At 47.3% G+C, this 14,204-nt stretch overlaps 1 protein-coding gene across 6 annotated transcripts in view; it reads right to left on the reverse strand.

Annotated features, from left to right (window-relative positions):
- AFAP1L2 (actin filament associated protein 1 like 2) overlaps nucleotides 1-14,204 on the reverse strand; it is a 123,347-nt gene that overhangs the window by 44,357 nt on the left and 64,786 nt on the right. For all 6 annotated transcript variants that reach the window (XM_049854956.1, XM_049854960.1, XM_049854959.1 and 3 more), the window contains one exon: nucleotides 2,000-2,128. In XM_049854956.1, the coding sequence (XP_049710913.1) occupies nucleotides 2,000-2,128 (129 nt within the window). The remainder of the gene's footprint in view (nucleotides 1-1,999; nucleotides 2,129-14,204) is intronic.

A 14,204-nucleotide genomic window follows, 5' to 3' on the forward strand; every position in this document is an offset into this window, starting at 1 on the left:
ATGGGTAGATTAAGGGCCAGAAGCTTTGCTGCCAAACGGTGGCTATTAATAAGTGGACATCACTTCTGAGAATAGAAGGTGACAGCCAGAGTCCTCACTATGGCCACATACACTTATTGGTGGTCTGGACAGTGCTCTAGAGGCAACTCACACTGGAGAGCCCCTGGACCAGTTCTCAGAAGCCCCCGGCAGCCCTACAAGCTGCAGAGATAGAGGATGGGGGTAGCCTGGCTTTATAGGAGCAGGACATATAAAGATAGTGGGTAGAACAAAGATCTCTCTACAGGAAGCCACATGGCACATTAAACCAAAGAGGGACCCAACATGGATGGCCCCGACAGATTGGTTAGCCTGAGAACCATGGGTCAGCCTTCATCACACGGAGGTGCTGTTCAATTCCCCAAAGAGGCGCTCTCTGTAACTGAATGTTCTCAGAGTACAGGGAAATGGCCTGGGCAGTGAGCTTTAAATTCTGTGGTGAATCACCCCTAACTCACCTACTTTGTAATGAGGATTTCCCACCTACTCCGCCCGCCGAGGGTTTTCTTTGAAGGCATGCTGACAGCACTCATCACAAGCCTGCAGACACCCACTACAAAGCCTGGAGGAGCCTGGGAACCACGGGCAGCCTGAGGAGGTGCAAAGGCGACAGAGGGCATGAAAGAAACACCTCTGGTAAAAGGCTAGGACAACTTGGACTATGTGCCAGAAGAAAAGGCCTATGGGCATATAGCAACATGCTTCAGTTCTACAACCGCTCTGTTACTCAGACCAGACGCTAATTCCACCAGAACAAAGAAGAGAAGAGCGAGCTGGAAAGGCAGCTTGGCCAATTTAGGTTGGCCGTGAGGAAGCACTTCCTGACTGTGGTGGCTGTGGCAGATGGGACGCTTCCCTGGGAGTGGCTCCTGCTCTGGCATGGACTTCAGCTGCTCCTGCAGGGTGGCAGGTGGACTCAGTGTCCTCTGTTTGTTGTCCCTGACCGTCCTCAGACATTGCTTCTCATTCTAAAGCATCTGATGTAAAAATAAACGGAACTAAGCTGTTTTGACTTCACAAGACGTTTTTGAAAAAAATCCATTATTTGCTAGAAATGAAAACATACGTCCACAAGAAGACTTGCCCCAGAATGTTCACAGCAGCCTTATTCATGATTGCCAAGACCTTATTCATAGTATCTACATATCCACCAACGAGTGAATGGATGAACAAAATGTGGTAGATTCATAAAATGGAAGACGACTCAGCAATAAAAAGGAACAAACTATTGACACACCTAACGGCAAGCACAAAATTTCTGAGCAAAAGAAGCTGACGAAGTAGACACCATATGATTACATTTATCTCGCACTCTAGGACGGGCAACACTAATCTATGGTGAAAGAAATCACAACAGCGGTTACCTCGGGGTGGGGTGGGGAGGGCATTAACCAGGTAGAGGTAAGAGAAAACTTTCTGGGATGATAGAAATATTTTATATTTTGTCTGGGTGGCAATTACACAGGTGTACACAATTGTCAAAACTCACTGAACTGAACACTAAAGATCTGTGCACTTTGTTGTATGCAAACTCGACATCAACCAAAAACGTAGCAGAAATTAGGAGCTCAGGGTTCTGTGATTTACAAAGTCTTAAAGCTATGTTTTGCTGTTTCCCCTGGGCTGTATAACTGGGTAAGTTATTTTAGCTCTCTGCACCTCAGTTTCCACATCTGTTATAACAGCACCACTCTCGCAGGGAATTCTTGAAGATACAAGTTAACACCTGTGCGCGTGGGAAATGCTCCGTGAGGTGCTAGTTACTATTATAGTAGTTTATTATCCCATCTCTACTTCCAATCAGTAAAGAATAGTGCTTTGAAAACTGTCTTAAAACCTTGCTCGTGGGCTGCAGTGCTGGGTGTTCAGAGTCCAGGGGCTCCCCGCCTTAAGGAAAGGCCTCCTTGTGCTGTCTTTCCATTTCCATGGGGACAGTTCAAAGGCCCTGAGCCACACTTACTGCTGCTTTTGGTGTAAAGACGGAGGAGCTCAGCCAGGCAACTCTTCTTCACCACCGCAGTGCTGCTCAGGTTCTCCTGATCAAGAATCTTGAGGAAGTCCTCCAGCTCTGTCAGCAGCTGCTCCAGGGCTAGAGACAGAAAACAGACGAAGCCATTACAGTGGCTGCCTTCTCTCCAAAGGCCCAGCTTGGACCCTGCAGCACCCACAGTGGAGCTGGCAGGGGTCTGGCAGCACATGGAGGGGCCCAGCCAGGAGGTCAGAGCACCAGTACCCAGCTTTGAGATGGATGTCATCAGCCCAAGGTGCAAGCCTAGCATTTGCTGGAGGAGTGTCAGCAGCTAAACGGCCCAGCCTTCCGAGTGTATCTCCACCCTTGCAAATACCTGCCTTCCCAGGATTCTCATGGGAAAACTAAGAAGCAAATACAACCTTCAAAGTGCATTGTGGGCTGCTGAGCACTGCTCCTGGAGCTGGGGTCATGCTAGGCACTGTTCTTTTCCTGATTCTCTCTGGTGATGTTGGGCCTGTTACTTAACCTCTCAGTTCCCTCATCTGTAAAAATATAGGTTTAGAGCTAAAAGTTTAGAAAGCTCTTCCATCTCTGAAATGCTACAATTCTTAGCCTGATCGTCGTCTGGCCGCACGACTTTCTAAAACACATGGGTCACCCATGATTAAAAGCCACACATGGAACTACCATATGACCCAGCAATCCCAACCCTAGGTAGGTACCCAAAAGAACTGAAAGCAGGAATGCAAACAGAGATTTGTATACTTGCTCACTGCAGCACTATTCACAGAGCCAAAAGGTAAAAACAACTGAAATGTCCATCAACAGGTACATGGATAAGCAAAATGTGGTGTACGTGTCGTTCAGCCATAAACAGGAATGAAGAGTCACTGGGTGGCTCAAACGGTTAAGCACTGGACTACTAGCCTAAAGGTTGGTGGTTTGAACCCACCCAGAGGTACCTTGTAAGATAGGCTTGGTGATCTACTACTTCTGAGAGGTCACAGCCTTGAAAACCCTATACAGCTGCCCTACTCTGCACACAGAGGCTCACCTTGAGTTGGAATTGACTCAATGGCAACTAGCAACAACAAAGAGAATGAAGTTCTGATACCTGGCACAGCATGGATGAACCTTGAGAACATGTTGAATGAGACTAGTCAGGCACAAAAGGACCAAGACTGAAATCTCACTCATGAAATATCTAGAATAGGCAAGTGTATGGAGATGAAGGTCTACTAGTGGTTATGAGGAGTGGGTAGACGGGAGGTAGGGGAAAAGGAGAAGTCATTGCTTGGGTGCTACTGAGTTTCTGTTAATGGTCCTGGGATAATCTGGAAAAGAACAGTGGTGATAGTCATACAACATGATGAATGTAATCAAAGTCACCGAATTGTACATGTAAAAAATGCAGAATCACAAATGTTTTGTTACATATATTTTCATTACAATAAGTCAATTTAAAAAAAAAGAAACAAGCCACTCTTGGTTCCCCAGACTCCCTACCTGGTCTCCAAGGCCCTGCAATCTGCTGGATCGTCACCTACTGGCATTCATCTTCACACTCTACAGCCCAGCTACTGCACCTCTCTCACTTCTCTGGCCTTCATACCCAGTGGTCTTCTCTCTGCTGGCTAAGACCTACTCATCACAGGTCCTGTTCTAGACAACATTCCTTTAGGGATGCCTTTTCTAAGCCTTTAGAACAGTAAAGCCTCCTTTAATAGGTGGTCCCATGTCACAAGCACTCCCCCTGTGGTAAGCCGAATAAGGTCCCAAAGATGTCCACATTCTACTTCGCAGAGCCTGTGAATATGTTTCCTTACATGGCAAAAGGGGTTTTGCAGATATGATTAAGTGAAGCATCTTGAGGTGGGGATATTATCCTGGATTATCTAACACGGACTCAATGTAATCACAAGGGTCCTCATAAAAGAGAGGTAATAAAGTTAGAGTTAGAGAGGGGATGTAAAGATGGAAGCAGAGGTCAGAGAGGAGAGAAGGTGCTATGTTGATGGCTTTGAAGATGGAGGAAGGGACCACAAGCCAAGGAATGCTGACAGACTCCAGGAGCTGAAAAAGACAAGGAAATTGATTCACTCCAAGAGCCTCCAAAAAGAACATAGCCCTGCAGACCCACTCTAGACTTCTAACCTCCAGAACCGTAAGAGAATAAATTTGTGTTGCTATAGGCCACTACGTTTGGGGCAATTACGCTACAGCAGCAACAGGAAACGAATACACTCCCTTCAAGGCCTGACTGAACTATACTGTAAGCTGTCTGTCTCTGCTATTTGATTTTTAAGTGCCAAGAGGACAGGCTCTATGTCTATCTCACATTTCCAGGGCCTAGCACGATGTCCAGTAAATATTCATTAACTAAGTTAATAAATGAAAGCAAAGCAAATCCACTCATTCTTGCTGCGCACCAAGGCACATCACAGCCAGTTTACAAGAAGAATAAATTGCTGCTCTGAATCAGGGCTGAAGAGAAGCCAATTAAAAAAGCCCAGGTGGTCTGGAGGTCCTATCTAGCTAAAACAGTATCAGTTTTTTTTTTTAAAACTGGATCCTTCCCCGCTTTTATAGTTTACATAATACAGCATCAACACTGGGAACTCAAACAATTCTTCCCCTGAATGGTCAGAAAGGAAGCCAGCTCCTAAGTGTACCATATGGATGCGCTAGCTATTCCCGAACTTGGAACCCAATGACTCGATCGCCTTCTGGAACCCTTGCAGGCTCCTGCTTTACTAGCGACTGCTCTGCTTCAGGCCGGCCTGAGCTCCTTCGTCATGGGTGACCCTCCATCTGTGTCATCCCCTGAGAACATCAGTGGCTAGGGAGAAGCGGGCATTTTCTGGAAGTCTGTATTCATTCACTACCCCATCTTCACCCCCCTTGTCTCCCCGGCACCACGGATCAAACCGTATCGATCACCCTGGGCCAACTGGTATATCGGAAGTGGGGTGTTGTCATGGACTGAATTGTGTCCCCCAAAAATGTCTGTCAACTTGGCTAGGTCATGATTCCCTTGTATGATTGTCTACCATTTTATCATCTGATGTGACTACTATGATATAGTAAGATGGATTACCGGCAGTTATACTGATGAAATCTACAAGATTAGATGCTGTTTTAAGACAATCTCTTTTGAGATATAAAAGAGAGACGTGAGCAGAGAGACACGGTAGCCTCATACCACCAAGAAGGCAGTGCCAGGAGCAAAGCATGTCTTTTGGACCTGAGGTTCCTGTGCTGACAAGGTCCCAGACCAAGGGAAGACCAATGCATCACAAGGACCTTTCTCCGGAGCACACAGAAAGCCTTCCTCTGGAACAGGCACCCTGATTTCGGACTTTTAGCCTACTGGACTGTTAAAGAATAAAATTCTCTTTGTTAAAGCCATCTACTTATGGTATTTCTGTTTTAGCGGCACTAGATGACTAAGACAGGGGTGAAGGGGGTACAGTATACCCCCAGAGTACAGGGCAGAGAATAAGGTTGGTCTTCTAGATGTTCAAATGTTTACCTGAAGAGGACGGACCACAGGAACTTTCTGAGCAGGCCAAGAAGCATCAGGCAGAATCAGCACGGGCTAGGGGCTGCACCAAGGGAGAGGTGCCCTTGTCAGCCTTAAGGGGCAGTGAGCTCCTACCACCTGACCCAATGGAGCTTCTCTGCTGGAGCTGAAAGCTCAGCCCAGTGGACTGCTCTGACAGATAGACTTACTAGGGACATACTGCAGATGGCACTCTGCCTTCATGACTATTCTGTCCCCACAGAAATATGGACAACCCATTAAAATCCACACTTTGGCAAACAAAACCTCCCCGAGTTTCTTTAGTAACTGAACCATCCCAATGGCCACCATGTCTAGCATCATTCCCAAGATGGGTAAGGGCTCTGGTTCAATGGATTCAGGTGTCAAATATGGACTCTCAAGGACCACCAAGTGAAGAGGCACTGGGTAATTTCTATCTGGAACCACCCTGCAGAAAAGACAGTTCAGAAGGCTGCGGCCTAGGCTTCAGGACATAGTCAATGCTGTTATTGTTAACGGCTCAAATCTCTATTAAGAACAGAACACCACATGTGCCAATGAGTTCTCACCTTGGCATCTCCCTGCCCAGATGGCTCTCTAGAACATGCTCATTAATAGCACCCAGCTCCCTGAGGCTCTAAACCAGGGCTTCCAATTGGTTGTTTGACCCCTTTCTGAGAATTTGCCTTTCTACCTCAGATATACTGAATCAGAATCCATGTTTTAACAAGATCCCCAGCTGCTTCGAAGTCCTGCTCTAAACAGTGTTTTCCCACCCTGGCTGCACACTGGAATCATCTGGAGAGCTTTGACAGCTCCAGAGGCCCAGGCCACACACAAGACTGACAAGGTCAGAAGCTCCGAGGGTGGAACCCAGGAGTCAGTGATTCCAAACCTCTTCAGGTGATTCCAACATGTAGCCAAGGTTGAGAACCAACTACCAGTCCAAACCTGGCATCACAGACCGTTACCTGAGACCATTATCTGAAGGCCCTGCTCCCAAAGACACCTATTGAGAAGCCAGAGTCCAGGAGCAAGTCCTGTATGAGCTGCTTCAGGAACTCTGGGTAGTACACAATGCTTCCAAGGCTCTGTTTCCTCACCTATGAAGTGGAGAAAACCACCCGGGCCTTGTCCATCTCACCGGGTTATTGTAAACGATATAAAGTCCATGCAGCTCTTCACAAACTGTGCTCATGAAATGTTACACCAACCACAGAAAAAGTGTTTTTTTTTCTTCTCATCTTGATATTTCTTCTCAACTGCGGTGACATCATTAGTTATTTCTGACTCTCCATCAGTAGCATTCATCTCTAAGCTTTCTTATTACAGAAAAAATGGAAACCCGCAAGGAGACATTCCCTGCTGTACTGCGTAAGGGGAAGGAGGGAAGGAAGGGCACCTCCTCTGAGAAGCCTTCCCTGACCACCCTTATCCAAAGTAGACATTTCTGTTATTCTCTAACAGCATCTACGTCTTCATAATTCTTATCACAATTTATCATGAATGCAAATACAAAATATTTTAAAATAAACCAAATAATAAATATTCTTTATTTTACTCATTTTTAAATTTTATTTTTGTCTTTCTCATGCTAGCCTAGTCTGATAGGTATTGAATGAATATTTGTGGAATGAATGAGTAAGTAAATGAATTGACTGGGCACCAACTCGCTCACAACAACTCTAAGAGGTAGGCATCTTTGTCCCCGTTTTTTAGATGAAGATCTGAGGACTCAGAGAACTCCCGCAACGTCCCACATGCTCCATGGTAGAGACCCCAAGGCTGAGCTTGTAACACCCCCTGACCCAATGCTTCTGTGCAGCATCCCCCAAAGGCCTCCTCCCCAGTATAAAACCAGAGCCTCAGATTCTCTTTTAGCCCCTCTTGTTAGAGAAAGAAACCCCATCCTCTCCTGATCCTAAGGGTGCACTCAGTGGCCCAGTTTCTGCTCAAACACCCCATGACCCTTGGTGGGGCAGTGGCCTCTGAAATCCACACCTGCAAAAAAAAACTCCCTGGAATGAAAGGTGGGGACTATGTCCATTTCAGGGGAAAGCAGTGAGAAGGGTACCAGCAGATACGATCACCAAATCAAATACTGGGGATCCAGCTTGCTCAAGGGACAGGTACTGTCTTTCACATGATCTTTCCTGTGGAATGTGCCAAAGTTGGGGAAGCAGCAGAGAACCTTTCTCTCTCCCTGTCACTTTCCTGGGTGAATTCAACCAGCAGGTTCTCCAGGTGCTTCTCTGGCGTGTTGAAAGCCAAGCAAAGGGTACAATGCAGCCAGCTGCCCAAAGTCTGCATGTGATGAATGCTGGCCCCCAGGCATGGAGGTAGGGTGGAATGTGGCACTCGTCTCGGCAGGGGACAGAAAGGAGGATGTTAAGCAACAGCAAAGACAAGACAAAAAAGCAGCCATGTTTGTGTGGTTCTGCTTGGAAAGGAGTCAGGACCAACAGCAAAGTCTCTGGCTCTGTTCTGGGGTATCAGGAAGAACACTCTGGAGTCTCCTAGAAGCCAAGTACTCGTCCGGTTTACTTAAAATGGACGAGATGCTTAACTGAGTTACTTTCAAGAGGGCACCAGCAAGGACTCCCAGAGTCCACCCCTAAGTATGAGGGGAGACTCCACTCCCAGTAATCTACTGGGCCCACAGCCTAAACTTACTGGGAAAGGAGAAAGGAGACAGGGTGGGGTGTCTCTGCTCTTTGCAAGCTCACTGGCAAGACAAGACCAGCACCCATGAAGCAATTACAGAGTGAGGCACACCACCAAAATTCAAGTCCAGTGGTGTGGTACCAACTTCAGGTGTGGCCGGAGGTCAGAGAAGAGTACACAGTCCCAGGCCTGGCAGGCTTCAGAGAAGACGCTCAGTAGGGCAAAACCTTAGGTGTATATCTGTTTTGTTTTATTTATTTTCTTATGGCATTCATGAGTTTCCTGTTGGCTGCAGGAGCTCAACAGGCTGAAAGGCAGTGAGCTTATGAAAGTCAAACCAGGGAAAAACCTCGGCTAAATGTGGGAAAACAGCACCAAGGCTTGCACTCAGCTGCAATGGGTGAGGACAAGTGAAAGGACCCTGGAAAGGCAACTGGGGCACAAAAGACTGCTACTTGCAAACGCTGCTGCTGCTGCTTTTGAATATTAAAAAAAGAGAGAGAGAGAGAGAAAAATATTAAGCATGAAAAGCAAACGTGCCTCTTCATTTCCACACCCTCAGCTATTCCCAAAAGCTGCCAGATTCCTGGAAGACAGCCTTAGTTTATTTTCACTTGAGCAAATATGTATTAAGCCAAAGGGGGGATGTGCGATGCCTGGCTCTGGGGAGACAAAGGTGACCCACATGGGGTCCCCAATCCTTCCAGGGGCTGATATCTGGTGACAGCAGAAGTGACAGAAGCGTCATCAAGCATCGGGAATATACAGAGGGAAGACACACAAACTCTGGGGTATCTGACCACTGAGGAATGAAGAGTAAGATTCCACGAAAGAAGGAATGAGATGCTCAGAAGACTCACGCACTGCAAGCACCTGATGTACTGGAGAAGTCACAAGGAGCTCTGGATGCTGGAGGCTCGCAGAGCCGGGGCCGCGTCAGGGTAGGCCTCACAGTGGAGGAGGTGGGCTCTGGGAGCAGAAGTGTGGAATTCGTGGTGGACGAGGTAATTATATGCTTTGCTAGTATGAGGCACTTTGGTTCAATGGTAGAATTCTTGCCTTCCATGCGGGAGGCCTGGGTTAGATTCCTGGCCAGCACACCTCCTGCACAGCCACCGTCATCTGTCACCATGATGCTGAACAGGTTTCAGTGCAGCTTCCAGGATAAGATGGACTAAGAAGAAAGGCCTGGTGATCTGCTTCCCAAAACCAGCCAATGAAAGCTCTATGGATCACAATGGAACACTGCCCAATTTGGAACCAGTCATGGGGATGGCTCAGGACCGGGCAGCATTCTGTTCTACTGTGCATGGGGTCGCCATGAATTGGGCCAACTTGATGAAAGCTAGCAAACAACACAACAAGGAATGGGTACTTATCTTGTAGGGCCTCTAGGCAATCCGGGGGAGGGGGGTAGGGGTGGTTGGCAAGGCTGTCCTCGAAGAAGGTTAGATATAGGACTGGGCAGGTGACCTAGAAGAGAATGCAACTGAAAAAAGCAGGGACAATGGATGAAGAGGGTCTGGAGGGGAGGCAGGGAGGCCAGGTAGGCGATAACTGCAGGAGTGCAGCTGAGAATGACATGGGTGTGACCTAATCACTGTGACTGGTGCCATGCAGGGCACTGTCCTCACCACTTCTGGTCCTCACAACCCCCTGCCAGTGCACAGCAGTGGAGACAGGCTGTTGTCAGGTGCCGTCAAGTTGGTGCCGACTCATAGCAATCCTATGTACAACAGAACAAAACGTTGCTTGGTTCTGCACCATCCACACAATTGTTGCTATGTTTCAGCCCACTGTTGCAGCCACTATGTCACTTCATCTCACTGAGGGTCTTCCTCCTTTTTGCTGACCCTCTACTGGAGACAGGCTAGCAACGCTGCATTACAGCCTAACTCAGTCACATCCCCAGGTAGTGATGGCACTGGGGTTCAAACTCAAGTATGTCCAAGTCCAAAGTACCTGCTGTCTGCTGTCCATTGGTCGTAGCCATTCCCAGGAAGCCAAGGGGTTTATCTGGATCATGACCTCTGCTTCCCATTCAACCATATTCCATAAGGTGGCGGGGTGGGAATAGGGAAGAGGGAGTGGACTGAGATATGTGCTAGGGACTTAGGATGTCCCTAGAGTGGCTGAGCCATATGGCAACCCATCAGACACAGAGGCCTGGGGATGGAAAGGCTTCTGATGTGGATACCTGGGACCCAGAAGGCACCAGGCCACTATTCCACCCCCTCCAAGGGATACTGCGGCCCACAGGGACCTCTTGCAAGGGCGGTCATGTCTTCCTGGGCTCTTCCTAGCTCCTAGGCCTTCCCTTGATACCATTCTCAGATAAGATCCACAGAGGAGAAAGGGAGATTTCCAGAGACATGGCTTCAGGCTACACGATGGGGGGTAGAAGGGGTTGGAGTCTGAAGGAATCAGTCCTCACAGGGATTCCCAAAATCCTGTTTCCAAGATCCCCCAGAAACAATCACCTACCATATACCCCGCTATGGGGTTTCAGCAAACTCAGCAACAGCTGAACAGCCCTATCCTGTTTTATTCCTGCCTTGACTGTGAAGGAGCCCTGGTGGCACAGTTGTTAAGAGCTCTGCTGCTAATGAAAAGGTAGGCAGTTCCAATCTACCATCTGCTCCTTGGAAACCCTATGAGGCAGCTCTACTCTGTTGTATAGGGTTGCTATGAGTCAGAATTGACTTGATGGCAACAGGTTTGGTTTGGTTTGGTTTGGTTTTTGGCTGACTGGGAATGAGCAGAGATAGAGACCCTCCCTCCCTCCCATGCTGACCTATCTTTAATAGTGGTTCACCTTGAACACTGTTCAGAAGCTGGGCAGAAACTGCCTAGTCTTCCTCTGTCAACATTTGCATCTCAGTTTTAAGAGCAAGTTCTGATTCACATCAAACCTACGGTAAAAACCACAGATGAGGCAGGCTTGCCTTTATGAAACAAAATCAAATCCGAAAAATGTAAGCAGGTGAGAATATAAAATGGTACAGTCACTATGGAAAAGAGTTTGGCAGTTCCTCAAATAATTAGACAGTTACCATATGACTCAGCCTTTTTATTCCTAGGTATACCCAAGAGAAGTGAATACACATACAAAAAACTTGTACAAGGGTGTTTATTGCAGCATTATTCATAATAGTAGAAAAAACTGATGAATGGATAAAAAATACGGTATATCCATACAACGGGATATTATTGGGCAATAAAAAAGGCTGAAGTATTGATACATACTACAACACGGATGCACCTTGAAAACACTGTGCCAAGCAAAAGAAGTCAGATACCAAAGGAAGATTCCATTTACATGAAATGGCCAGAATAGGCAATTAATTCATAGAGACAGAAATTAGATGAGTGGTTGCCAGGTGCCGAGGGAAGGGAAACTGGGAATGACTCTTAATAGGTACGGAGATTCTTTCTCGGGGTGATGGAAATGTTCTGAAATTAGACGGTGGTGATGGCTGCACAATAAGCCAAGATCTCTCAGGGTGTTTTTCTGTTTAAAGGGAAGGGGTAAAAAAAGAAAAGCAGCAGCCATCAGGAGACTACGCAAGAAAAAATGTAAGCAGCAGCTAAGAGAGTCCTAGCGGAACATTTCTTCAAACAAATTGCTCGGTGCACCCCACTCCATGCCACTTGCAGACTAAGTCCTGGGAAAACTGCCATGACCCCTGTCCCTGGGGAGCTGATGATCCAGGCAGGTGGGTGGGTGGGGAGAGAGGTACTCCAGGTGCTCTCTGCTGAAGGCAACACTAATACCCTCCTTTCTCCCTAAAACAGCTGTGCTAAGTGAAATGTAAGCCCCTGGTTGAAGAAATATAGGACTGAGAGCCAGAGAGGGTCAGAAAGCCCGGGGATCATTTTCTTTCCTCTCTGATGTTTCCTAAAGAGAGGGTCAGCAAAAAAGAGGGAAACCCTCCGTGAGACGGATTGACACAATAGCTTCAACAGTGGACTCAACCATACCAACGACTATGAAGATGGCGCATGCCCGGGCAACGTTTTGTTCTGTTATATATAAGGTCACCACGAGTCAGAGCCAATTCAGTGGCAACTAACAACTGGATCTAAGTCATCCTTCAAGATCCGTTCCCGCCCCTTCTCCACGAAGCCACCCATGACAGCAGCACTCAGTTTTCTTGCCTCTCCTGCCTCCCTGGACTCCTGCTGTCAAAGCCACTGTTTGCTGTCATCTGTATCGAGTCTCTCTCCTGGGCAGACATAAGCTCTTTCTGATCAAGGTCAGGTTTTGTAGGTTTTGGCCTCTGACGAGGTGCTAGGCCCATGGGAGACCCTCGTCGATTCTCCTGCAGACTCGTTCTTTATGGAGCCAGCTACAGGCTCTTGGAAATAATAATCAACAAAGGCAAGGCGCCCAATTGCGCCAACCCCAGTGACATTTTTCAACCCTCTGAGCTCAGAGGGCCGGACAGTCCCTGGAGGAATGTGGCTATTCCATCCAGGGTCTGGAACACACGCACCACATTTCGCTCCTCCGCCACATTTTTCATTTTGGTCTCTTCCTCATCCTCCAGGGGAGGGAGGGAAAAATAAGCGTGCTGTTCATTCTGGAAACTGTAGGCCCTTGTGCGGGCTTTCCATCCTGGCTCTGTTCGAGTTCAGAGTTCTCTGCTTAGGGTCTCACAAATCATCAATAAGATTCTTGTTTCAGATTTCCAGGGCCCACGCAGAGCGGGGAGGTTCAACTGCACCATTCATTGCCCTTGGCCATGGCAACGCTCTGCCTCCAGATGACCTCCTCCCCCGGTTTTTCTCATCTTGAGGCAGTCTTGCTTTTTTGGTCACTAAGCTCTCAACCATAAATGTCTTCCCGACATACCGAAAACCTGCTCCTCACTGGCCCCCTGCTGTTTCATGCACACATTTTTATTTACTCAGCTGCATTTGTTGAAGGCCCATGACTGAGCAGAACGTTCCTTCCAAACATCTGAGCAGACCTCTTCTTTATGTCTAAAGACATGCACCTCCCTCCCTGCTGGCTGCCCAAAGTTCCCAAGACCAAGCCACTAGGCATATTGTTTTTATGAACCCAACTGCTTGAGAGTAAGACTTACATTATTAGAATTTGTTGAAAACCAAAGATCACGAGCCTGGTTAAAGTTTGTGGGGGAAGCAACAGGACCAAATGGATGCAATGGAGGTGAGAAACAGGCCCAGTAGATTTCTCCTTATCAGAAGGAGCCCTCAAGTTCGCAAGAAAGAGCTTTTGGAAGGCATGCCCCTTCACTCCACCTGGAGTCCCTGGCTGGTGCAAATGGTTAACACACTCAGCTGCTAATTGAAAGGCTGATGGTTTGAGTCCACCCAGTGGCACCTCGGAAGAAAGACTAGGCAATCTACTTTCAAAAAATCAGCCATTGAAAACTCTATGGAGCACAGTTCTACTCTGACACACACAGGGTCGCTGTGAATTGGATTTGGCTCGATAGCAACAGGTCCCTCTACCCAAGAAGGGAGACACTGGGCCAAACACCCCCTTTCTTCAAAAGAGTCAAATGGAAATGCTGGACTTGCCTTTACTATGTACCTACTGTGTGCTTGGCATGTTAACAGGAAGGGGTTGTTTCATATTTTGGGTGTAGTAAAATTTAAAAAAAAAAATTTTTTTTAATATACATAATTTTAACCATTTTTTAAAGTACACAATTCATTGACACTGATTACATTCACAACTTTGTGCAATTATCACCACCCTCTCACTCCACCACTTTTTCATCACCCCAAACGGAAACCCATTAAGCAGTTACTCCCCACACCCCCGCCTCCCCAGCCTCTGGCAACCACTAATTTGCTTCCTGTCTCTATGGATTTGCCTCTTCTGGACTCTCATATGAATGGAATCATACAATAGGTGGCCTTTTGTGTCTGGTTTCTTTCACTTCGCATAATGCTTTCAAGGTTCGTCCATGTTATAGCACGTATCTGAACTTCATTCCCTTTTATGGCTGA

The sequence above is a fragment of the Elephas maximus genome, chromosome 16 (assembly GCF_024166365.1).
Source record: "Elephas maximus indicus isolate mEleMax1 chromosome 16, mEleMax1 primary haplotype, whole genome shotgun sequence".
In the NCBI taxonomy this organism is placed as follows: domain Eukaryota; kingdom Metazoa; phylum Chordata; class Mammalia; order Proboscidea; family Elephantidae; genus Elephas; species Elephas maximus.